The 27,088-nt window shown below is 42.7% G+C and overlaps 1 protein-coding gene across 1 annotated transcript in view; it reads left to right on the top strand.

Annotated features, from left to right (window-relative positions):
* FER1L6 (fer-1 like family member 6) overlaps positions 1-27,088 on the top strand; it is a 160,588-nt gene that overhangs the window by 117,989 nt on the left and 15,511 nt on the right. The window contains exons 26-38 of the mRNA XM_082721744.1: positions 1,616-1,833; positions 3,330-3,452; positions 4,645-4,684; positions 5,828-5,937; positions 7,160-7,291; positions 8,171-8,296; positions 11,489-11,616; positions 15,201-15,371; positions 17,996-18,156; positions 20,378-20,520; positions 22,977-23,065; positions 23,549-23,647; positions 25,858-26,099. Of these exons, the coding sequence (XP_082577870.1) occupies positions 1,616-1,833; positions 3,330-3,452; positions 4,645-4,684; positions 5,828-5,937; positions 7,160-7,291; positions 8,171-8,296; positions 11,489-11,616; positions 15,201-15,371; positions 17,996-18,156; positions 20,378-20,520; positions 22,977-23,065; positions 23,549-23,647; positions 25,858-26,099 (1,782 nt within the window). The remainder of the gene's footprint in view (positions 1-1,615; positions 1,834-3,329; positions 3,453-4,644; positions 4,685-5,827; positions 5,938-7,159; positions 7,292-8,170; positions 8,297-11,488; positions 11,617-15,200; positions 15,372-17,995; positions 18,157-20,377; positions 20,521-22,976; positions 23,066-23,548; positions 23,648-25,857; positions 26,100-27,088) is intronic.

Genomic DNA, 27,088 nt, shown 5'->3' with positions numbered 1-27,088 from the left:
TCTTTGTAATATACACCCAGGAGTGAGATTACTGGCTCCCAGAGAACACGCACATGTAATTCTGCAGAGTACTACTAGAGGGCGCTCTAGAGAGCTGCACTGGTTTACCCCAGTCTACCCCAGTCTACACCAGTTTACATTCCTACCATTAACTATGTGTGGAGTACCATTTTCTTTTTCCTCAATACCTCCTACTATTACCCAACTTTTTGAGTTTTTGTTTTGTTTTGGTTTGGTTTTTGCCACTTTTCCCTATATAAAGTAGTATCTCACTAAGCATGATACGCTCTAGTTCCATCCATGTTGTCGCAAATGGCAAGATTTCATTTCTTTTGATAGTAGTATCTCATTTTTATTTTAGCTTGGTTGTCTCTGATGACTATTGAATTTACACATCTCTTCGTATGCTTATGCCACCTTGATTTCCCTTCTGTGATTTGCCTACTCACATCCCTTGCTCAAGTTCTATGTGTGTTTTTTTAAATTTTCTTTTTTGTATATTCTAGACGTCTATATCCTATAGATTATATCTTCTCCTAATCTGATAACTGCTAACCTCCCTGTGATCCCCATCTCTGAAGAGAAATCTTTAATTTTAATGTAATCATATCAATCTGAATTTCAGACTTTATGGTTTGTTCTTTCAGAGTTTTGTTATAAAACTGTTTCTCAATTCTTGGTCACAAAAAATGTTGTTTCACATTTTGTTCTATTAGTGTTATGTTTTTTACTTTCACATTTAGATCTACAGTCATCTGTGTTTGTAGATGGTTTAAGATAGGGATCCTGCTACATTTTTTTCCATAGAGTACCTCATTTTTCCCCCCAAAGAGTTTATTATCCCCCACTGTTTTATGCTGCCAGCTTTTTCATAAATCAAGTAGCTATATAGCTTTACTCTATTTCTGAGCTTTCTATTCTGACCTGCTTATCTCTCCATCTCTGTGCCCAGCACAGAGTAGATGCCTATTAGGTGTTTATGGAGTTAACTTTGCTGTTGCAAAGTCCGCAACTGGGGACAGAAAACCCCATGGGGTCTCCCAGCTGAGAGATGTTTCTAAGGGCTTCTGCCGCACAAAATGGAGAGGAGAGGACTCTTGGCAAGAAGGGACAGTGATTTTACCTTTCCATTGGATCAAAAATCCAGTTAGAAATTTCACAAAGTCCAGGAACCTACCCCTGATCCCCAGTGAGCACATGAGGTCGTGTGTCCAGAATCTAGCCTGCAGCTGGGAGCTCACAGACCTCAGGAGCCTCCGACGTTTCCCTGAGTTAACTGGGATTGGGAAAAGTTAATCCGCACAGAGGACCTATGCCCTAAACCTTGATACGCATTTTCCTTATGACCACAGTAATTTAAAATGGCTCTGAAGGATCAATAATAAGTACAAGCTTTTATTGATTCCTGATTATGCACTAGAAGGCTTACATCATGCTCTCACTTATCCCTTAGTGAGATGGGGTTTTCTTCACCATCATTTTGTCGGAGATATTAAGAACTTGCCGTATCTGAGTCCAGATCTGTCTGATGCCCAGTACTGGGTCTCTGAAGTGACCACCCTGTTTTGCAGCCCAGTTTCCCGACCTGATGTACTTCCAATTTCAACTCTTTCAGATTTGCCAATAGCCACCGAGCCCTCTGGATCCCTTGGCTCCTCCCAGGAACCACAAACAGATCACATCTATGTGGATGTTGAGCCACCTCCCACAGTGGTACCTGACTCTTCCCAGACTCAACTAAGCAGTGTAGTTGAGATCCCTGACTCATCTCCTATGCTTGAGCCTGAAGCCAAACCTGTAGCCCAGGAGCCACCCAAAGATGGTAAAGCTAAGGTCAGAATGTAACCTCTCTTCATATCTACAAAGCTTTGCACTGGAGGCTCTAGATATTAATCCTCCCACCTACCAGCTCTGTGACTGGGACCAAGCAACTTCTCATTTCTGAGCATCCGTTTCCTCATCTGTAGAATGAATATACTGATACCCACTTCACAGCATCGCTATAGAATCAGATAAGCCAACGTATATGAAATTCAAGTTCTAGCCAACTGTGACAGCCATATTCAATTGAACAGAAACACTTTGCAATTCATTAGCTTGGAAAGACAACTGTTTCTTTATCTAGACCTGTTCCACAAATAATTAGTATCTATTTTGTATGAGGACAAATAAGACAACAACAACAAGACATGTTCTGTGGCATCTAAAGAGAAATGGGACTTCTTATCTTTAGCTGGGATTCTGGAAGGCAAGATGGACAATTACAAAAAGAACCATAAAGCATGAATGTGATGAATCTTTCTAAGTCTTAAATTTCAGTGCAAAATCCTGGTGTATCAACTGATAAAGAAGAGGTCAGTTTTTTAAAAATCTTGAGGGACTGTCTGCCCAGAACATGGTGAAAGCTGAAATAAAACACAGAGTAAGGCAGATTAGTGGATACTTGTAGGCTGTTCCTATCTTATCTATTCTTAGTGTGACCCTCTATGGCTCCTCAAGGACTTCTCTGCATCTCACCAGCCATGCACCTGCCACTTCCTGTTAGAATTCCTAGCTTCAGTGTGGTTGCCACCATAAAACTGTGGGCCCCACCAGGTCACAGATGATTCTTTACAGATCTCCGTAGTCCTTGCTCTTGACGGAGCACCTGGACTGTTATAGCTGCTCCCAGAGATGTCTGAGAGCACACAGATGATGAGTACATGATGAGTCTGTCATGGGACCACTGTCATCTCCCCAAATTCCTCCTCTATGATGTTCATGTATCACAGCCTCTCCTCTCCCTCCCTCTCCTGCTTATGTTATTGGTGTCATTGACTTGCACCCATTCAGATCAGAAATTAATGCTAAAAAGAAATTATCTACATTATATCACTTAATCCTCACAACAGTGACATAACCAGATAGGATTGTCCCCAGTGGAGGAAAATGAGAATCACAAAATTTATATTAATTGCTTGTCCACGAATGCCTTTTCTGCCATAGCACACTGTATCATGCCTCCTGCCTGTCTCCTCTACTGAACGAAACTTCCCCAGTGTGGGGATTGATTCTCATTCCCCTTACACCCCCAGTGTCAGGCACAGCACCTCACATCTGTGTCTTTAAATAATAGTAAATGTTTGCTGAATAAATGAGCGAATGGATGGGTCGATGGCTAAAGTGTTGTTTATGGAAGTGGTATAGAGAGCTGCAGCTTCAAAAACTGCTCACACCCTCCTCATCTGCTTCCAAAGGGACCTGGGTGCTCCCTTCTCCGGAGACCAGCCGGTCACCGGCAGACAGATCCCTGAGGCCTCCCTGATAATCCATCCCTCATCCCTTGCCAGGATGCCAGGAAACCTACTCGAAGGTCGACCAAAAGGAGAAAGAGGACCATAGCGGATGAATCTGCTGAAAACGTCATTGACTGGTGGTCCAAATATTATGCCTCCGTGAAGAAAGCACAGAAGGTAGAGTGTCTCCTGGCTGTGACAGTCAAGGGATTGGATGAGAAAACACAGCAGCCTCCACAACACTGTCCCCCACCCCTGCAATCCCCTTCTAGGTTCTACTATAGTTAGGCCCTACTCAGGTGGGGTTCTGTTAACTGCAGAAAGATTCAAAGCCTGGAAGTTTCCAGAATTGAAAAATCTTCAGCCTCTAGCTGGAGAGGACCCTAGGACACAGACTCTATTATAAATGCTGGAAGGATGTTCAGTCCAACATGGCATCTAGAGATCTGGCCTCTGTCAGAATCTGAAAGATCCACCCATGAGAAAGTGGGTCTCTGGATAGATGGATGTAGCAATGGGGGCTTCAGGTGCACCTGGAGATACCCAGATCAAAGGGCCCCAGGTCTCCAGCAGGATTCTAAGTTCATATGGGAAGGCAGAGGAGTTGGCCTTTGCAAATAGAAATAATGAACAGGTTGCCGGACCAGGGCCTCATGCACACAGAGTAAGAAAGGGATTGAGTTACAAAACTGGAGAACCACTGGAAAGTGGTAAAGAAATTCAGGTAAAATCTCAGTGACTGAATTTGGTAAAACTTCTCGTCCTTGAGTAAACAAAGAAAGGAAAATTAGTCATGTGGTATCACACTTAATTGCATAGAAACTCTTCTGATTCTTTCATTTGTTAAGACCATAGTTTCTTCACCAAATGGCAGTCTCTGCCTCCAAACTCCCTCCTAAAGCAGACATTACCACTCCCAGTGAGGGCTCAGTCCTTTCCCCTTGCTCTACTTAACCTCCCCAGACCTTAGTATCAACCCAAAGACCCAACAATCCAGGGTGCAATGATCCAGAGTTCCAGCAGATAGAACTCATGGTGCTGATTGGGTGACGTTCTAGGGAGATGGGAAAGTAGGGAAGAGAGGTAGTGGCTGAGAGGGGGTTGTGCATGGAGGGCAGGGAAATCTGCTGCTTGCTGGTACTTTCCTTGGGATGCCTATTCTATAGCAAGATATCTTGCTACAGGCGGATCCCCAGTCTATCAGTGAGGCTTTGCTTAGAGGCTTCTTGGACACAGTTTGCATAGTCTTTTAAAATGTCATCTCCGAGAATGCAGAAGGCTGAGATGATGGGATTGGAATTGTTGGCTGTCAGGACTCATAAATGAGGCATGGTAGGGTCAATAATCTTATCTCCTTCTTTTCTCAAAGGAAAAGGAGAGCAATCCCAAGGAGAAAAGAGGCAATGCAGGTAAGTTATTTAAGAATGGGGCAAGAAAATATTAAAAGGAAGCAGGAGGCATACTAGTGCTCCACTCCCTCATTTCCTACATGAGGAACAAGTTCACAAGCATGACAACACTCTAAAAAGGTCACATAGATGATTTGAGCTGGACTGGGACCAGATCTCAGGTCTTCTGAACCCAGTTAGTGCTGGAACTCTGGCTCCTGTCTTGGTGTAGAAAGAGAAGAACAAAAGTAGGAGAAAGCTGGCATGATGGGCAGATCCAGTATGGTGAAGTTTAATAGAGGTGACCCGGGTTTTAGGTTCCTAACTTGGTTTATGAGGATCAGGTAGATCTGGCTTGGCAGAAGTTCAAATGAAAGAGGCCAGGGATTTGAAATGACCACAGACTGGATTCAGGCCAACTGTAGGTTTTCACCTAAAATCAACAGTGACAGCAAGTGGTGAGTGCTGTTTCAGGTGATACCAAAGAAGTAGGAGAACCAGAACTAGGCTCACTCAGTTCCTCAGACCCCTCCTTATTGGCAAATTTAATCTCAAGACCAGCCTCATGACATTAGCAACAGTATCTTCACTTTGCGGATCGTGAAACAGAGGTATAAAGAGATTGATTAGCTAGTTCAAGTTTATGTTCTGGAAAAGAGCAGAGCCCAAGGTCTGTCTCAGACAGTGTTTTCCTAGAGACAGCTCCTGGAAAATTCCCAAGTAATCTCTCTAATAACATTTGTGAATTGGTGCAAGACCCTTAACATAGCTGAGCCTCAGGTTGCCGAACTAGATGAATCTCAAGTCCCTAAGCAGATCTGAGAGGAAATGTAACTCCAAGTTTTGGGGTCTGTCCATCTTGGGCCTGTTCTTAGCCAGTTGGATGAATGGGCAACTCCCTTCCTTCTTTCCATCTCTGTGTCTAGTTTAATGAATTCTTACCTACACCAGGACAGGTCAGCACAATGTCTGGCCCTGGGTATCTGTTGTTACTTCATTGCTCCACGAGTGGCATCTCCTCCCATCATGCAGCATGTTACTATTTATTTTTGAAAATGAAAGTCCTGACATATGCAGGAGCAAAGGGAAAGAGGGAGCTTGACTTTGTTTCTTCTCATCTCAACAGCACTGAAAAGTCTAACAATTTCCACTAAATATCCACAGAGGTGAAACCAGATGAGGTGGTGGTAAATATAGATGGGCCAAAGAAGAAGAACAAGATGCTCAAGACGAAATCCAAAGAAGATGAAATCCCCAACCTGGCTACCTTGCAGGTGTGTGGACACCGCCATGTTGGCCACGGATGGGGTGGGAAGCTACGGAAGCAGGTTCTGTTTGTGCTTCAGTCAATCCTAGTAATGCCTTTGTCTGAACTAACTTACTTTGTCTTCATTATAATCGCTGATGCAGAGAAATGAACCTTAACAAGCATGTAAGCCAAGAAAATGGAGCTTGCTACTTTTCTATTGTCTATGTCCTCCTATTAAGAAAGGGCATAACTTGCATTGGTTAGCCTGGATCCAGCAAGGTAATTTGCAGTGGATGAGTTCCCCCTGACTCACCTCTCAGAGCTTCACATCATCATGCTCAAAATATTATCAAAATAGCAGGAGGTCTTTTTTTTAACATTTATTTGAGAGAGAGTGAGACACATGAATGGGGGGAGGGGTAGAAGGGTAGAGAATCCCCAAGAAGACTCCCTACTGACCATGGAGCCCAAAGTGGGGCTCTGTCCCAGGACCCTGAGATCATGACCTCAAGTCAAGTCAAGAGTTGGCTGGTTAACTAACTGAGCCACCCAGATGCCCCCAAGTAGCAGAAGTTCTAATTGTCACTAAAGTCAGCTCCATCAGACCCATCTTAACATTAGTTAGAGGCTATTAGTAGAGGCATATTTATGGATATGAAAATTGGGAATATGAAAATTACATATAAGAAATTTAGATAAGTAATTTTGATAGGAAATTTGCATAAGTGATTTAATTCTATTACCAGACATAAAACTCAATTCAATTTTGCATTTCTAAAGTACACATGTTATAACTTCGCATGTGGAGAATTCATGTCTATAAGCATGATAATAAAAACAAATATTCCATCATTTCATATGTGTTAAGCATGAGATGCTTAGTGGACATTTATTGATATGAATGTCCTCAAAATATTTTAGTCTGGATCCAATAACCAAATGGTATCAATTTACTATAAAAAACTTTCTCTTATTAATAATATATTTTTAAAAATTTTGGTTTAGCTATACTTTTTGGAACTTCAAAGTTTATCCAAAAGATGTTATGAATTTCAGAGTAGTACTTAGTTCTAGGAATGCTGAGTCAATCATATGCTTTATTTTGCCAAAAATAAGTGAATAGGGTCCTCATAGATTTTTCCAGTGGGTGTATATCAAGGCTGGTTTGGGAGACTCTTGGCATTTCTCATTAAATCAATCCTGGGCCTTCCTTCCTCTGAGCATTCTCTTCTCTCTTCTCCCTAAAGATATATGACGGTGATCTTGAGAGTGAATTCAACAATTTTGAAGACTGGGTGAAAACCTTTGAGCTTCTCAGAGGCAAGTCTACGGAGGATGGCCATGGCCTTGATGGGGACCGCGTCATAGGGAAGTTTAAGGCAAGTTCCAAAGTTAACCCTTTTATTTGGCTCTCCTATCTGTAAATGCTCAATATGACTCAGTTCTGTTAGTGAGATTGTGGTGTGGGTTGTGTGTAAGAAAATTCCTTAGTCTCTATGCAAGAGCCTCTCTTGAACCCCACAAAGTCTTCCCTGGTCTTTTGACCAGGCTTGTGGTCAATGAAGTGAGTTGGAACTCAGGCTGATGGGATATAAGGAGACAGAGCTGTTACCTAATAGGATCACTGAATTTTATTTTGCTTTCGTACCTCTGACCTACCAAATAGATGATCTATGCAGACCTACCAGCTGCTTGATTAAATGAATCAAACAACACCATTGATACTGGCAGACTCTTGGTGTCACCATCAACAAGCAGTGGTTGTCACTTACTCTGACCTGCTGTGCACTGGGTCATTTGGTGCAGGGTGGTGTGTTGGAAATAGCACAGGGATTGCAGTTGGCCCCTCTCTGATATTGTAACACTAACTAGCATCATGATTTTGGACTGGACTCTGGCAGCATCTGAAAATAGGAATACTGCAGAAGGTTTGAAGGACATCGTGGGGGAAAGCACCAGCTCAGCTCCCCGTGTATTAAAGGTCCTCAGTATCCCATCAGATGCTCCTATCCACATTCGTCACCTAAGAGCCTTGTGAGCTGTTACTGTACCGACACCGATTCAGTGACATACCGTGGAGAAACTCAGATGCAAGCAGGTTATGTAAACTGCCTGAGGACACCCAGACACAAGGGTGGTGCCAGCCCAGGTCCTACTGGGTCCCAGGCTCTGCTCATTTCCCGGGCACTCTGCCTTATAGGGCTTTTGGTGGGGCATATGGCCATCTTGTTTCACTGGGTCAAGCTTTGCCATTCCAGGGCTCCTTCTGCATCTACAAGAGCCCCACGGATTCCAGCATTGAGGACAGTGGGCAGCTGAGAATCCAGCAAGGGGTTCCACCCAACCACCCCGTCAAAGTCCTGATCAGGGTGTACATTGTTGCGGTAAGCCACCCTTGTTGACCCTGGGGACTGTCTTCATCTGCTCAGGCTGCCAGCAGGAAGTACCACAGACTGGGTGAGGGGAATGACAGACATTTATGTCTCAGTGTTCTGAAGGCTGGAAATCCATGATCAAGTTGCCGGCAGAGCTGGCTTCTGGTAAGGTCTCTCTTCGCGGTTTGTCAGGGGCCACTTTCCTACATGGCCCTACCTCTGTGAGCATATAGACACATGCACAGACACACATGCACAGACACAACACACATATAACAAGAGTGAGTGAAAGAGCAGGAGAGTGGGAAAGAGAGAGAGAGAGACAGGGAGAGGAGACCTGGTGTCTCTTCCTCTTCTTATAAGGCCACCCATCCTTTTGGATTAGGGCACCACCCTTATAACCTCATTTCACCTTAATTAGCTCGCTAAAGACCCTGTCTCCAAAGACAGATACATGAAGGGTTAGGGCTTGGACACAGAATGTTGAGGACATGCACTGCAGTCCATAACAGGGGGTAGGAAGTTTGGTTGGTAACATGCACATTTGCTGGCTTTTCACTTAGGGAAAATACTTTGCAGGCATATAAGAAGGCTCTGGGCAGCTTCATTTGCTCTGTGGTTGTCTGATAGCTGGACACCAAACAGGCCTGGAGCAGAAAGCTCACAGGCAAGAGGGCAGAACCAGGGCCAGGCAGGGCGGCTGTCACTAGGAAGTCCTCTCCCATGGCTCTGCAGTGTCACAGCCAGAAATTTCAAGTCAAATGTATTTCCAAGAAAAATATCCTTTCTGCTCTAGGTTTCCCATTTTCTGATAATGAGAGCACTACAGTTTTTTTCTTTTTCATTTTTTAAGTTTTTATTTAAATTCCAGTTGGTGACCATACAGGGTAATATTGCTTCAGGTGTACAACACAGGGATTCAACACTTCCACACATCACTGGGTGCACAGCATGACAGGTGCATTCCTTATTCCCCCTTACCTATTTCCCCACCCCCCACCCACCTCCTCTCTGGGGATCATCTATTTGTTTTCTGTAGTTAAGAGTCCATTTCTTGGCTGACAGCACTCTACTTGAATGGTGAAATTGTTGGCCTGATTGCCTGGAAGCCTGGGGCCACATCTGATTTTCACTCAAACCAAATCTCTGCTGAACCTTTATAGTTCATGTATTTGTTCATATCCTACCCTTGGAGTTGATTTTCATAATCCTATTTGATTGTTGTAGTCTTATTTTAAGCTAAGTTCCTTGTTCTTATTACCTATATCCTTTTTTAGAAACATCAATGACGCATAAATCAAAGATGAATTATTCTTTAATGCCAATAAGTTAACTTAGAAATTTTTTAGAAGTACTTGGGGGGTTTAGCTGGTTAAGCATCCGCCTTCGGCTTGGGTCACGATCCTGGTATCTTGGGATGGAGTCCCGAGACAGGCTCCCAGCTAAGCAGGGAGTCTGCTTCCCCCTTTCCTTCAGCCTGCTGCTCCCCCTGCTTGTGCACACTCTCTCTGTGTTAAATAAATAAATAAAATCTTTTTTAAAAGTTTTAATTTAATAAAACATCCAAAAATGTAAAAAATACTAGTACTTAAAAGTTATTCCAAGAAAGAGATCAAATCTCCCTACCTTTGCAATTCTATCCCCAGAGATAACTTACTTTTCTTATGAATATGTAAATACCTCCATATCTATAGTTGACCATTGAACAATCTGGGGTGAGGGCACCAACCCCCCTTTCAGATGAAAATCCACATATAACTTTTGACTCCCTCCAAACTTAACTACAAATAAGCCTACTATTGACTTGAAGCCTTACTGATAACATTGCCGGTTGATTAACACGTGTGTTTTGTATTCTATTATACACTGTATTCTTACAGTAAAGTAACCTAGAGACCAGAAAATATTAAGAAAATCATAAGAGAAAGTACATTGCAATTCCCTATTGTATTTATTGAAAAACACCCCCATGTAGGTGGGCCTGCACAGTTCAAACCCACATTTTCAAGAGTCAACTGTCTTTATACTTGTTTACAACCACAGGTAAGTACTTACTTAACAGACTTTTGCTTCATGCATTACACATTGATCTGTTTTTCTCTTAGTATAATTTGGTCCTTTTCCAGATGAGTACTATATTAATTCAAAGAATCACTGGGTGTTCCTTTTCTTTGTAGTAGACACCTAGTGTTTCCTTGAATTAATGTAGTACCCGTTTATTCATTCGATCAGCAAATATTAAGACCCTGCTCTAGGTCCTAGAGATAATGTAATAAACAAGACAAATGTCACACTTGCTCTGAGGAAGATTGCACACTAGCTGAGGGGCATGTGGAGATTAAGAAAGGACAGAAATAAGCAGAGGAGCACATAAAATTGGGTGATGTGACGAGAGCAAGCGGGGAAGGGGTATTTTGGGTTGAGTTCCTCCCTAAGTAATTGACATACGGGTCATTTACAAATATGACTAGGAAACCATGCTCTCATGAGCCTCCTTGAAAACACAGCTTTGTGCACTCACGTAGTCCATCTGTAGGACGGAGTCCTAAAAATGCGATCATGCCTCACTCAGCTCTCATTTCTGCAGAGTTTCTCTGTCTTACCATTCTTCACCAGCCTCCTACCTGGACCTTCACTTAGAACGTGTTTCCTTGGGACGGGTTAAGGCCCAGGTTGTCTGGAAGCAGACCTCACTCTGAGAAACAGACCACCACTCAGCTAAATGCGGGCCTGATGGAGTCATGGATTCCGAGCCCATCAGTTGCGGGGTGGGCCTTCGGGGCCCCCTCTCTGTGTTTTTACAGATAGATCTTGGGGAGGAGACGTGGCCTGCCCAAGATCATACAAGACATAGGACTAGAACCCAGAGTCATGCCTTTTGGCTGGTGTCCAGTGTAGTGTTCATTACTCTGTGCCTAGCGCTGTTTTCCACTGGGGAGATGACTCCAGAGAAAGTTCAACTTGAGCAAAGCTGTAAACATTTCTTTCAGCAACAAAATGAGAGGCTAAAGCAGTGGTTCTTAACCTCAGCTGCACACTGGAATCACCTAGGTTGCCGCTGAAAGTCCCAAAGCTCAGGGCCAATTAAATTAGAATCTAGGGATGGAACTCGGGCGTCCATATTTTTTAAAATCCCAGGTGATCTGAGTGTGCAGCCCATGCTGGGAACCACTGGACCAAAAGGATTTTCTTTCTCTCCAGGCGTTTAATCTCAGCCCCACTGATCCGGATGGCAAAGCGGACCCCTACATTGTGGTCAGGCTTGGACAAACGGAAATCAAAGACCGGGACAAATATATCCCCAAACAACTGAACCCAGTATTTGGAAGGTCAGTGGCCTCTGCGTCCTGATGTGCTGTCCTGTGTGTGTTTGCTCCTGCTGTGTTCCTGCGGGGGCGGGGGGGTGGTGCATATGTGTGTGTGTCTGGAGAGCTGACCTCTGCCTGTGGTAACAGCCAGTCAAACTAACCTTCATGCAGAAGCACTAAATTCTTTCCTTGGTCCCTTCAGGAATGTGGTTGTACCTGGTGATTTTCATGCCTATAGTTTTCCAAGAATGGTTTTCTTAGATCTCAAATTTAAGAGGCACCTGAATGGTCATCAGATTCAGCCTCCTGCCTTTGGACGGAGAAGTTTCCTTTTATAAACAAGCTAAGGGCAGCCCAGAGAGGTTTAGAAACTTGCTCAAGCTCACACAGCTCATGAGTGGAGGAGAAGGGGGCATACCTTTGGTCTTTTGTCTCCTCTCAAAGGGATTTTTCCATCAGATTATGTTGCAGGTGACCCCTGAAAAAAATAGACTGAATTACAGCTTCTGCTCGTGTTGTTTTCCTGCAAAGTGTTTCAACACACATTGCATTTGTGCATGTTTAGGTGCATGAGATGTTCTCCAGTTCACAGCAATCTTACTGGCCTCATTTGTCTTCTAGCAGTGTGTGGCACACATTTATATCCCTGCGTGGGTCTGTGTACCTAACTGCTCTTAACTTTGGATTCAGGTAAACGTGGGTTACATTCTGTCACATATAAGCTGTGTAACTTTATGCAGGTAGGTTAACCTCTCTGATGCCCGTTTTCCTACCAAACAATCGTGACACTTGACTCTCACTGGCCTCTAAAAATATACAGCACTTAGCACATCGCCTACACGAGCATGTGTTGACACTCAGAACACATTTGCTTCCTCTGTCTCTCCCGTGATAATCATTTTAGCAATGGCTCTGTCCTAACTCTACTTAACTTTTTTTTTTTCTGGAATAGCAAGGAGGGTGAGAGCAACTCTCCATTAGCCTCATTTAAATTCATTTACACTTTTGTGATCACGGTGGACCCTCTGACCTTTGACCAGAATGAACCTCTTAACACTTTATCGCTCCAGAAGAAATGAGCCCATAAACGATCTTGCCTGCTCCGATTAATGAGAATGATTAAAATAATGGTGCCGGGGAGGCCTACCCTTGCTTCTCTGATCCAGAGATAACTTTTATGATTACTTGCTATATTTGTAACCAGCACTTCGTTTTGCCAAGTGCTTTGTAATCTCTTTTTCGTTAGGTGCTCCCAGCGCAGCGCCGTGAGTTAGACTGGCCTTGTTATGCTGTTTATGGCTATGGTAAACAGAAAAGGGGATGATGGAATATTCCCGCCAGCCCCTGGCATTGCGGAGGCTCTGCCAGAAGCCCTCCATGTGCAGATGCTTTCTTTGATGTGTTTTTAATGGTTACTCGGGGACAGAATTTGCTGGCTCAATCCTGCATGTTCGAGCAAAGTAGAGGGCTTCTGTCCCCGACCTGGGGTCTGGGGAATCCCTATTTGCGACCTCACAGAATGAGGATGTCACAGGCTCCATCCCCCGATGTCTGGCCCTTGGCCTGCTTTCCTTTCCTTCAGAGCTTCTGACATAACGTGGTACGTGTCTTGTTTGTTGGCTATCTCTCAGCTCCCCACGAGAACGTAAGCTCCCTTTGAGCCGGGACTTGGTCTAGTCCATCCAATGCGGCATCCCCAGAACAGGGCCTGGTACCGAGCAGATAGATGCTTGGCAAGTATCTGGAGAGTGAATGAATGAGTAGATGGACAGGAAGTCCAACATGGTGAGCTGTTTCTGGTAGTTCTTTAATGACAGCTCCAGTGAAAATCCGGGAGCGCTTCATCTGTGAACACCCTGCTTGGGAAGATGGATGAAAGCAACTGGGTTTTCTGTCACTGTTGCCAGGGTGCTTAAGCACATAACAAGTCCTTCCTGGGTGACAGCAGCCATGTGATGGCTCTGATGGCTCAGAGACAGTGGCTGGAGGCTTCCTTGTGAGAGACCTCCAGAGTACCAAGCACCATCTGGAATTTACATCTGGGTGCCCCGGGCAATGCTCTGCCTCCTGATGGAAGGCACATCCTGATGGAGGCACAGCCATCTCTCTGGCCTGGTAGAGCTCCTCAGTCAGTTACAGCCCATGGAGCTGGGCTGTCTCTGCTTCTTTCTCTCAGAAAGGCTTCATTGGCCAGGGGGCTGTGCTGGAATCGTAGTCTCTGCCACTGGAGAGTGAGAGCCGGGGCTAAGTGGGTCTGACCACAAGGGCAGCAGCCCAGACAGGCCTGCAGACATGGAGGGAAATCATGGGCCTTCCATTCTCCCTTTCTCCCCACCTCCTCACAGTCCCTCGCTCACAGGTCGGCCCACCACACCTGTCCCAGGGCAGCTGGAGTTGGGAAGAGCTGGAGAACACTGGTGTGCTTTTTATTTTCTTTTCAAGAAGATATTTCCCTAAATTCACTCAGAATTAACTTCTTTTTTTCCCTCCTACTTTGTTGTTGTTGTTATTATTATTATTATTTTATTTACATTCCAGCAAGTTAACATACAGTACAATATTAGTTTCAGGTGTAGAATTCAGTGATTCCTCCCTTACATACAGCGTCCAGTGCCCAGCGGTACAGGTGCCCTCCTTAACGGTCTTCTGTAATGCTCAGCAGCACGGATAACACATTGTGCCAGGAAATCCCACGGCACTGCTTTTCCTTTCAACACCTTGCCCTGATGTGGTATCATGGAAAGAGCTCAGAACTAGCGGGGTCAGGGACCTGGTACTTACCCTAGTTCGGCCTGCTTTATGGTCCAGACAAGTCACTTCTGCTCTCTGGATTTCAGTTTCCCTACTGCGAAATGAAGGGGTTGGATACAGTGATTCCTGAGATCTTTTCCAGTTCAGGGAAACATTCATTGCTTACTCTGTGCAGGGGAAGCCAGGGCTCCAGCAATGCAGAGATGAGGGAGGCAGGTCTCATGGTCGAGGAGCTCAGAATTTTGTTGCGATGGCATTGCAGTGCTGCAATTCTGTTTTCGGTATTTTCCGTCTTCAAAAGGCTTTCCATTTAAAACAAACTCAGCTGACATCCCCCCATGAAGTAACAAGGGAGGGGAAAGGGAATGGTAATTTATTGGGCACCAGTTGAATACTTGCAAGCTAGATGTACACTTTGTATAAACGATATCACTCTTAACGATCTTGCTATATTATAAAGAAGACATCTTGATCCCCATTTACACATAAGGAGGCTGAGCGGGATGAAATAACTTTCCCAAAGTTTTATACCCAGGAAGGTGCAGATTCACATCCAAAATTGGAAATCAGTTCTGCTGGAGACCAACCCCCCAGGTTTTTCATACCCACCTAGATGAAGACTGTGGGACGTGGTCCACAGAAGAGGGGATTATTGGCTACTGGAAATTGACAGCAGAATTGGAAATAGAGTCTCAATGAAACACTAAACCAAATAAATATCTACTAAGTATTCACTGCATTGCTGAGTGTTTAGTGAGTTCCTATGAACTGCAGGCTAGCTAGAAGCAGACCGGGGAGATGTTCCCCATGTAGCCAGATGTTGTAGATTCCTAATGCCTCTACTTGGACCACAGGTCATTTGAGATCCAGGCCACATTCCCAAAGGACTCCCTGCTCTCCATCCTGATCTACGACCATGACCTGATCGGGACAGATGACCTCATTGGGGAGACCAGGATCGACCTGGAGAACCGTTTTTATAGCAGACACCGAGCCATCTGTGGCTTGCAGAGCCAGTATGAGATGTAAGTACTTCCTGGGGACAGGGGAGCACTGCCGGGCCAGCCCAGACTCTGCTTGAATGTCTCACAGACTTTCTAGGTCAGCAGGGCTGTTTGGGAAAACTATTTCCTGCAGGGTGGTTGGGGCTGGGGAGGCACTGATTTAGAACCCAGGTCAGGTTCTTCAAGAGTCAAGAGCTCTTACACATTCACTTAAAGGGGGAGGCTGGGTGGGCGGAATTTCCTGGTGAAGAGTGGTATTAGAAGAAGAATGGTTACTAGTACACAAATGCCAATATCCCAGTGAATTATAATGAACACTCACATGTACTTATGATATACTGAACACTGCACTTCATTCAGTTCTCTCAAAACCCACGGAGGTGTTATCCTCATCTTACAAACAGGAAGGAATGGACCAGCTCTCACTCTTTACAATGATTTTGAATCCTGCTTCATCAACAAAAATTTTTTGAAAGATTTTATTTATGTAGTTGAGAGAGAGCACACACATGATCAGGGAGAGGAGAGAGGGAGAAGCAGACTCCTCACTGAGCAGGGAGCCTCATGCGGGGCTCGATTCCAGGACCCCGAGATCATGACCTGAGCCAAAGGCAGGTGGCTTAACCGACTGAGCTATCCAGGCACCCCCTGCTTCATTTAAAAATATAGACTACTAGCTTTATTTTTTTAAGTGTATTTTATCTGATACCTTAAGAAAAAAAAATAAAAATCTTAAGAATTTTAGCCAGGAAAAGTTTTTAAAAATTCATTAGATTTCCATGGTATAATTTTAGAAATGCTTTTCTTGAATATAAAATAATGTATATTCATTGCAGAAAATTGAGGAAATACAGGAAGTACAAAATTATGCTCAAATTATTCTACCCAGACATAACTTACATAAAAATTTCTTAATTATTTCCTTTGGATTTTTTTTTTTTCTGTGCTGTTTTCCCTTGAAGTTGGCTCACACTACCCATGTCATTTTTGTAAGCTGCGTCTTACAACTATCCCTGTATCTTAAGCATTCTGTAGTGTCTTTAAGTATTTCTTGAAATCATTATTTTGGTAGCCTAGAAATCCAGTTTGGTTTTGGGGACTCTTGTGAATGTAGAAGCCCCCTTAGGTGTTTACATTCCTAAGTAACAGAGAAAGTGCCATTCAGAGAATGACGCATTGTTCTCACTCTAAAGTCAGGGGAGGAAGTCACAGGCAAAGATGGTGTCTCTTCTGTTCAGAAGGATTTCTTTCTCTTTCTTTCTTTCTTTCTTTTTAAAAGATTTTATTTATTTATTTATTTGACAGACAGAGATCACAAGTAGGCAGAGAGGCAGGCAGAGAGAGAGGGGGAAGCAGGCTCCCTGCTGAGCTGAGAACCCAATATGGGGCTTAATCCCAGGACTCTGAGACCATGACCTGAGCCAAAGGCAGAGGCTTTAACCCACTGAGCCACCCAGGCGCCCCTAGAAGAATTTCTGACAGTGGAACTGCCAGGGAGCAGAACAGTATAGTCAAGGGAGCTGTAAACTTTGTTCAGTAAATTTTTTTAAATAGATGAGAGCAAACAAACAAGCAAACAAACAACACCAAAATGAAAACCAAAGCACCTGTTTTGGGGGAAGCCTGTGTATGTGTGGCTCTGGGCATGGCTCGGATGAACTTTTCAGGGTCCTCATGTCTCTGGCACAAGGTAGGAACATTGAACACTGCTTCATAGTTATGTTTTGATTTATTGAAGTACTTAAATAAATTAAGTTCTGGTGAATCCTGTGTCCCAGTGAGCAGAGAAGTCCATGCTTGTCTTGGTCATGGCTCATGGGGAGCATTTCATTGTAACTTACTATTTTTTAACCAAACAGCTAGTGTTTAAAGGAGGAAGGGGTTGGAAAGATTTAGAAAAGAACCACTAGGAAAATCACTGATTGGAGAAACAGCACATCTAGACTCTCCACCTGTGACGTGAGTCTCTGATATGATTTTGGTGGGGGAGGGGAGGGGAGGAAAGAAGTAGAGTAATTGAAAGCCTGATCTAGGCTTTCTTCTTAGAAATAACAGTCAGATGGCTCTTTTGCAAGGGACAGAATGAAATTAAAGAGGAACTGCATGCAAAGAAATCCAGACCGACAGAAAGCAGACAGTTGACTGCCAAAGTCGGGTGGGTGGGGGGCAGGGGGGGGCGAGGAATAAGGAGCAACCACTTAATGGGTCCAGGTTTTCTTTCGGGGTGATGAACAATTTTTGGAACTAGGTAGAGGTAGTGCTTTTACAACATTATGAATGTACTATATGCCACTGAACTGGTTCATTTTATGTTATGTGGGTGTCATTTCAGTTTTTGTTTTAAGGTACATTTCTTTAAAACACACACACACACACAGAACAACTATCAGCAAAGCATGTTTCTGTCGTGCTACTCAGAAGTCTTGCCTTTCATTCAGGCATTCAGACGCAGAGGTATTAACCAGAAAAGAGAGAAAACAAAAGAGAAAAAAAAAAAAAAACATTAGCCCGAAGTGCATAGAATGGCAAGAAATCTGAAGGAAACCACTGATCACACTTAGGTGGTCCCTTTAATAGCTACTATTAAGTGTGTCCTCCCAGGGGAAGCCAGGCCTCACCCCACCCATCCTTCCCTCTCTTTTCAGAGAAGGATACAACGCCTGGAGAGACACATCCAAACCCACTGAAATCCTCACAAAGCTCTGCAAAGACAACAAGCTGGATGGACCCTACTTTCATCCTGGGAAAATAGAGATAGGAAATCAGGTCTTTTCTGGAAAAACGGTCTTTACGGAGGAGGACACTGGTAACTCCCACAACACATCCTGCTGACGTTGCTTTCGTTTTGAAAAGCGTGCTTCTGGTAGTATTTGTGGCGGGGGAGAGTGGCCAACTATTGTACAGTAATCATGCCCCTGGTAGAAAATTTGGACAAGAAAGGATGATAATGAAAATCACTCAGAATCCCCAAATTTAGAGAAAAGCATGCTGCTTGCTAGTATATCTCCATACTGTGTGTGTGTGTGTGTGTGCGTGTGTGACACAATTGAAAGTGTGCCATATACAGTTTTGTATCCTGTTTTTTCTATTTCCAAAAAATTATGATGATTTTCTTTGTTCTTTGAGACTGTCATTGATAATACTCTTTTTTATGGCTGTGTCACTTATGTACCTTGTGTTCATGTAGTGACACTACGATATGGTGAGCTCCCTTATACATATATTTGCACATTTCTGATATTTCTGTAGTGTGTATCCCAGAAATAGGATTGTTGTGTTGCATCGTAGGCAGTAACCTTAAAATGAATATGATATAAAATAAATCATTAGACACAGCCCAAATTACCCCCCACTGATGTGATACCAACAATTCTTATTTTAGCACCAAGAAGCAGATTTTCCATATAAGCCTCATGGGACATACCCACAAGATCCCAGAGGGACTTTCATAAAATTGAGGATGAGAAAAAAAGCCACCTTAACTTTACTTTCACAGTACAAATACTGGTAGATGCTGCTGGCATCTAGCGGGAAGTGGTCAGAGATGCAACCAAACAGCCCACACTGCGTAGCCAGCCTTGTAATGCTACTCCCATCCACTTGATGCAAATCAGCAGGTGTAGGAGTATACATGTGCAAAACATAGGTTCGTAGGTTCCAGTACAAACCACCCAGATAAGGACATATCACTGGATGTTTTCACACTGTTATGTTGATCCCACCACTCGACACCAAAATTTCTTCCTGCCTTGTTATTTTGACGCCAAGAACCTCTCAAAGGTTTTTTGCACACTAAATAATGACCATTTAAATTGTGTATTAATGACATACTAATGAATTTCTCTTGAACAAAATATTTTTTCACAATATACTCTATTAGGCCAATTTAATTCCTTTGTCAATACTCTACATTTTATGATGAAACCATTTTTTTTTTTTTGACCACCAAGAATCTGAAATGATGTTCATTTCCATCAGTCAAGAACTGATTAAACTTTACAATAGAAGATTTACTTTCTTTTTTAGGTTTTTAAAGTATTAATTAATTAATTAATTTTTACTGTGTTAGTTACCATAAAATACATCATTCGTTTTTTGTTGTTTTTTTTTTAATTTTTTATTTTTTATAAACATATATTTTTATCCCCAGGGGTACAGGTCTGTGAATCACCAGGTTTACACACTTCATCATTCGTTTTTGATGCAGTGTTCCAAGATTCACTGTTTATGTACAATACCCAGTGGTCCATGCAATACAGAAGATTTAGTTCACTGATTATGTGCTCATCCCCATCAACTTTTACTGGTTGTTATTATTGTTATTGAGAGATTGTGTCTGTCGTGGGGGTTTGGTTTAAAACTAAACTCAACATCCCTATGTCAAATTCGGCCATTCTAAACTTTATCAAAAAGATTTGATTTTTTCTAACAATTTTTGTGTTATGTTTATACGCACTTTTTCTACCAGTAGTTTTTATTATGTATGGTCTTCTTTGGTAGGATGGCAGATCTGAGAACCTTTCCTATGAGCAAGTGTGTTGGTGGGAAGGAACAACAATAAGGAGAAATAAAACCTCCTTGAACATACTGTGCAGATTTCGCTGCCTTGTTTGGGACAATCCAGATCCAGTAGGCCCTGTCACACTATGGCATTCGCAAACAGTCTTATATCTCCAAGAAATATACCCTTTCCAGTATCTCAAAGCACACTTGCTATTCACAGGCTCTAGAGGAATCTGATTCAAGGGGCAAATGGAGCCCTAGGCTCTGAGACTTTGACTGCTCTCTGGTCATCTTGTCAACCCATCTCCCTTCCTGCTCTCTAAACCTCCTGTCTTTTTCCCATCCCCCAACTCCACTCTCTTACTGTCCTTTTTCTCTTTTGTGGTTTTGCTCTCTCCCTGTGCCTCACTGCATTTAAATTTAACCTTAAGGGAGTGTTTAAAAGTGCACCTGACAGCCCATCACTGTTCCATTAGGGGAACCTATAGCTGATGAATGTCTTTATTTTTCTTTCTTCCTTGCAGATGAGACGGTGGAGTCTTATGAGCACCTGGCCCTCAGGGTTTTACACTCGTGGGGGGATATACCAGAGGTTGGGTGTAAGCTGGTTCCTGAGCACATAGAAACTCGGCCGCTGTACCACAAGAATAAGCCAGGAATGGAGCAGGTAGTGGCTGAGACTGTTCTGGACCCAATAGGAGTTTTCATCCCCAAGGAATAGGACTTTATCTCTAAAAGTCTCTCTTGTGTGCCTTAGGGTAATTGCTCTCAACCAGGGACAGTTTTGCCTCCCTGTCCCAGACTTTAGCAATGCCTGGACATATTTTTTGGTTGTCTCAAGTGTGTGGGGATGCTGCTGGCATCTAGCGGGAAGTGGTCAGAGATGCAACCAAACAGCCCACACTGCGTAGACAGCCTCCCACAACAGAGAATTAGTCAGCTCCAAATATCAACAATGTTGAGGTTGAGAAAGTCTACCCTCAAAACAGAGTTAAATTTAGTGCTTTTTGCCTTTTAATGGATTTGAGTTATCACACTCCTCTTTTTTAAAGATTTTATTTTTTGACAGAGAGAGAAGGCACAAGCAGGGGAGTAGCCGAGGGAGAGGGAGAAGCAGGCTCTCTGCAGAGCAAGGAGCCCAGTGTGGGGCTCCGCCCCAGGACCCTGGGATCATGACCTGAGCTGAAGGCAGATGTTTAACTGACTGAGCCACCCAGGTGCCCTAAGTTATCACACTCTTTTGAAAGAATTCTGTTATTTGAGAAACTTCAAAATCCATCTGACATGCCCAAGACATTGTCCAAAATCTATCAGTAACCCCATTAATTTTCCCAGGGAAACTCATTTCCCCAGTCCATTAGTTTTCCCAGGGAAGCAGTAGATGATGACTTATTTTAAAGGACTGACTAGAGGAAGCTGTGTGGAAAAAATAACCAGAGATCCGGGTTATGAGTTAGAAGTAAAGAGAAGATCAACTTTATTAAGAGCCTTCTTGATATGTACTTATTAATTATATGTACCTAAATTAATAAGTACTTAAATACTAAGCCCTTTATGTAAATTATCTAGTTAGGATGATTGTAGATTTGTTTATCCAAATGATGGCCATTTCAAGAAAAAGAGGCACTGCTATTAATATTTAGGAGGGGCACCACCAGGGTTTTCCTACACAAATAAAGATGTATGGTCACCTGTTACTCCCTAACATAGCCTCATGGTGTACTTATTATGATCCTTGTTTTTAAGATGAAGAAATTGAGGTTCAGAGAGTTAAGTAACTTGCTCAAAGTTACTCAGCTGTTAGTAGTTAAATGGGATTTCACCCAGGAGTTTGAGTTTTAGTCCTGTCCTAGCCCTGGACTCACTCCCGGTGTCACTTGGGCACAACACAGGAGCTTGACTCCAATGGGGCAGGAATACCCAAACTGCTTTCTCAGTAGCGTTAGGGCGTAAAAATAGTGATAGCAGGTGTGGGAGAGTGCCTTGAAAGGATAGTTTTTATCAGATGTAGAAGCCTATGACTGGTTCCTGAATTTCACTACCAAATGTTTAAAAGCTTTTGGTTATTGGTGTCCTTCATTTTACCATGTGGCTTTTTGGTTACAAGCGAATGTTAATATCTTTTTAGAGACTCTAGGATTGAATCCTCACTAATTCCTTCTTCTCTTCCTAAATGATATACTTTTTGATTAAATTGTCCCTTCCCTATGAAAGCCCTTGTATTTTCTAGCCAAAGCCTCCCCCTCCCCCAAATCCTACAGATCCTCCCTGCTCTGGTTGGGAACCCCACTTCCTTCATATAAAATTTCCCCTGACCATCACAGGCTTTGTTGATCTCTTACCTTCTTGTCTGAGCTCATGGAGTACTTAGAATGAACACAACAGAGCTGAGCATTGAATCCACTGGGCCCTCTCCCCACATGGGCACTCGGATCCCTTGCAGCAGGTTAAATTCTGATGTATGGAATCCAAAACAATGAATGGGAGGCCTTATTCTGACATTAATTAGCCATAAGACCCATATCATTTCTTTGGCTGCTCTAAGCCTCCGTTTCTTTTGATGTGTACCACAGAAATATAGCTGGGCTAAGCAGTTACTGAGATAATGATATTAAAGTGCATTAAAAACAATGAAGCATGATACTTCTGACAGATAATATTATTTTTTTAATCTTTAGGGATTTATAGAAAATGCAGAGTCAGCAGACAAGGGTTGAAGCCAGACTCTGCTACATATTGTCTGTATAAGCACGGGCAAGATATTTTCTCATCTGTAGTAGGAATAATAATATCCACCCATTGGGGATATTGGGAGAATTGACATAATGTTTTTTCAAGTGCATCGCATTGTGTCTACCACATAGTAGGTGCTCAGTGAGGGTTTGCTTGCCTTTCACCTGCTCTTAACATATGTCCTGACTAATTCTTAATAAAAACGCAAGTTCTGTCTTTGTCAACCAATATCCTAAGCATGTATAATATGAATAATATCCATATGATAAGATATGATGTGATATATAGCTAATATCCATTTCTAGTAAAAGGATCTGTTAAAACCAAGAATGATCAGTTGCCCACGTGATACCCCACCAAACTTAAAGGAGATCTTCTTTTCTTAACCAGGGCCGCCTGCAGATGTGGGTGGACATGTTTCCCAAAGACATGCCTCCACCCGGACCTCCTGTTGACATATCACCAAGGCAGCCAAAAGGGTAAGTCAGCTGCAGCCTATGGCAGTCTATGACTACGGTAGCCAACTAAAAGATCTTGACAGTTAATCAATTACAATAATTGTTGCATTGTAGTGTCAATTACATGAATCAGCTGACACCTGATAATCATCTCTCACTTCCCATCTGGCCATTTACCACAGGGATGAGTGGTAGTAATTGTAACAGTGGTGATGGTTGAAAATGCTGGCCCCTGTTTTATGTAGGGGCCACTGCGCTTCAGCATTCTGCAACAACCTGAAAAATATCAGCTAATGGAAGCAATTTCTGCTCAGAGAACTTCATGTCTTTGGTGATTCCAACAGGACACTTGGTTTTGATGGAACCAAGAACTTAAGTGTTGATATTTTTGAACTTGGTAAAGTTGAGGAAGCTTACTGACTCACAGCAGTATCAGAATCCCATACACACCGGCTAACTCTGCTTTCAAGGTCTTTAGCCTAATGCTGCCTTTCTTCATCCCAGGTATGAATTGAGAGTGACTATCTGGAACACTGAAGATGTCATTTTAGAGGATGAGAATATCTTCACAGGACAAAAATCAAGTGATATTTATGTTAAAGGGTAAGATCATCAACAAACTCCATGTCCCCTCTTCTTCCCCTCCTCCTCTCTTTAACCCCAAACTGAAGCTATGCCTCATGGAAAGCATCCCACCCACCTCCTACAGAGGAAGCCCATCTTATTCACCTTGGTAGATAAGGTCACTTTCTTTTCAAATATTATTTGGTTATTTTGCTAGGATTATTATCTTATGAAAATATTTTTGTGAGAAAATTTTATTATATCAACATCTTTTTCCATTAAATGTTGGGTACCTAAGCTTTTTGAGTGGCATTCAAAATACCTTTACACCTCAAACAAGTAGAGAGGTGTAACGCAACTGATGAGAGATTCAGTGTTAGGAAGGTTGTAAGATGAAGAGAGAAGCTCAAAGTTGCACCTTACTCTTTGCTAGTTCTACTGATAGGAAAGATGCCAACCTAGGACTCGGGAAACGACGCATTCTCTCTGTCTCTCTCATCACAAATGCGGCCCTTTGAGCCCCTAGTCATGGAGGCAGATGAGGTGGTAGAGAATCAGAAGCAAAACTCATTCAAACATGACCCCTGATAAAACCCATCTCAGAAATAGCGAATTCATCTCAGCTTCCTTTTGGTATATCTTTGCCTTCCCCAAACGGGGAAGCCTCTTCTTCATTGGCTCTATTTCTAGCTTTCCATTGAATCCTATCCATTTGGCTTACCAAATAGCCATCCTCACTGTCCATTTCCATCTTTACACACCACCGCCATAGTTTTCCCCTCCATTATTTCTTGCTGAGGCCACTGAGGTGCCATGTGGATTGCTCTGTCTGTACTCACTCTTGCCTCCTGTAACTTGTTCTCTATGTTGAAATGGGTTATCTTTTCAAAACACAATCTGATCAAATCAGTCCTATACTTTAAACCTTTTGATGACATCCTATTTTCTTTGGCTGAAGATCTAGATCCCTAATATGTCCTAAAATGTCCTATCTGACTAGCCCCTCCTATCTCTCCAGGCCCATCTCAATCTTCCTTGCATTGTGCTCTCTAGTCATGCTGAACTTCCTTCCTTAGAATGTGCCATCACACCACAGGGCCCTTGTACCTTGCTGCTGACTTCTGCCTCTTCTCCCCCAATTTCTCCATCCCCTTCCCTCTGTAGCTGTAGCTCTATGAAGGCAAGGACCACCTCTGTGTGTTCCCATTACTCCCCTAGCAACTAGCTCACTCCTTGTCTCATAATAGATACCACATATATATTGGCTGAGTGAGCACCATCTTTACCTAAATAATTGCATCCATACTCTAAGTGGTACCACTCCTCTGGGACAAGGGAGGTCTTGATCTTTCTCTGACTTGTGGGGACAGAATGTCTGCTTTCAAATAGCAAATGGTTTGGAATTATCAATTAGTTTGAATTAAAAGCACCTACTTTCTCAATAATTCACCAGGGATAAGGTATTAGGGGAAAGTGTATTAACGGTAGCTTACTCTATACTGGGGATGCAAGAGGAAGACCAGAAAAGAGGAAATAACATTGTGTGTAACTTGAAGTACAAAAAGCACCTTCCAGCTATTACCTCTTACAATTCTTCAGAGCAACCGCATTTTGAACTATGAACTAAGTACTGTCATTGCTTCCATTTTGCAGATGAAACAGAGGCACAGGGGGGTTGGACACCTTACCCAGGGCTTTCCAGTTAGTAATAGCAGAGCCAGGATTAAATTCCAGGTGGGTGAAGACAGGCTTCTACCCTCCATGCCATGTTGATGCAGGCCTGCTGGGTTTTTGAGGCCCAGACCCAGTGAGGAGGGAGCCAGTCACAGGCCTGATACCGTTAGTCTAAACCAGGACAACTGTAGAGGCCCACCAGGGTAATGAGTGCAGAGGTGGGACCCTAACAGGAGCCCTCGGGGGAGAGGAAACTCTAATTATACTTTCCCTTCACATTTTCCAAGTCTTCCCTCTTTACTGCATGGGGCTTCAGGGTCTCGCCAGTAGAGCTGACGACGCCTCCTGAACCTGACTTAGAATGATGTCTCTATCTCGCTTCTCTTTCAGACCCTTTGATTCCTATTTTTCTCTTTCAGATTCAGCGGAAACTTCCATCTGAATCTAACTACCATAATTTAAAAACTATTATCCGTGACCACACTGAAACTAGTTAAATCACTCTCGATTAGAATGATGCCTGAAAAATGTACTCAAGGACTCAGGTGTGTAATTCTTTTTCTATCTTTATTCAGGTGGCTAAAGGGTCTGGAGGATGACAAGCAGGAGACCGATGTGCATTACAACTCCCTGACGGGCGAGGGGAACTTCAACTGGCGCTTCCTGTTTCCATTTCAGTATCTGCCAGCTGAGAAGCAAATGGTCATTACCAAGAGGGAGAACATCTTTTCCTTAGAGAAGATGGAGTGTAAGACACCAGTTGTGTTGGTGCTCCAGGTTTGGGATTTTGAAAGGCTGTCCTCAGATGACTTTCTGGGTAAGCCAGTGGCTTTGTAAAGTTCACATTAATGTTAAGGGTTTTGTCCCAGTTTTCAGAGAGCTTGGTTTGATATAGCTACAAGGATAATAATTTCAGTGCTATTTATGATAGCAAAAAATTAGAAACACTCCAAATAGCCATTCATAGGGGTTTGGCTGAGTAAGTTTTGGTGCATCTTAATGGTAGAAGATGCGTTTTCAAACAGACTTAAATTCATCTTTGCCTTACCACTAAGAAGATGTTAAATTTTGAGTCCCCTCTGTACCTCAGTTTCCTCAGGGATAGTAATATTACATACCTCAGAGAGCATTTGGAGCTCTAAGGTTGAAGTATGGCTTCAAATCTAATGTAATTTTTAAAATAATATAATTTAATATGATTACATTTAATATAAAATTATTTTAATTAATATAATTTAATGTAAAATTAATATAATTTAATATAAAATACAATTTAATTTAGTAATTTTAAAATAAAATTTAAAACCATAGTAAGCACTCAGTAAGTGATAGTCCAGCAGCCATTAAAATATTTGAATATTTAATGAGTTGAAGAGTTGCACAGGATGTATTAAGTGAAAAAAAGAATGTAGGAAAAAATGTGCAAAACACATGTCCGTATGGACTCAGAGGCAGGGGTAGTCAGAGGCAGGCAAAGAAAAAGGACTGACATAGGATAAGAACAAATGTGTAGAGCAGTGATCACCTTTTGGGGGATGGAATTATGGAAGATTTTTCTATTAATTTCTGGTTTATGTACATGCTCTAAGTGCTTTCAGTTAACAAATAATCTGTAATAGGGAAAGGTTATTAACGAGAGAGAGATAAAATACTCTTGTAATATTATCTTATTTCCCATAATATTCACTCATGGAAAATACTTTCTTGAGAGCCCACTAAGGTCTTGGACAGTAGCTACAAAGACAGTAAGACTTAGTCCTCCACCGGGAGGAGTTGAGTGGACTCAGAGGGAGGTGAGTTGGGGGA

This window comes from Mustela nivalis, assembly GCF_964662115.1.
Source record: "Mustela nivalis genome assembly, chromosome: 2".
NCBI lineage: Eukaryota > Metazoa > Chordata > Mammalia > Carnivora > Mustelidae > Mustela > Mustela nivalis.
Note: the sequence above shows the minus strand (reverse complement) of the source record. Positions and strands in the feature narration are given on the sequence as shown.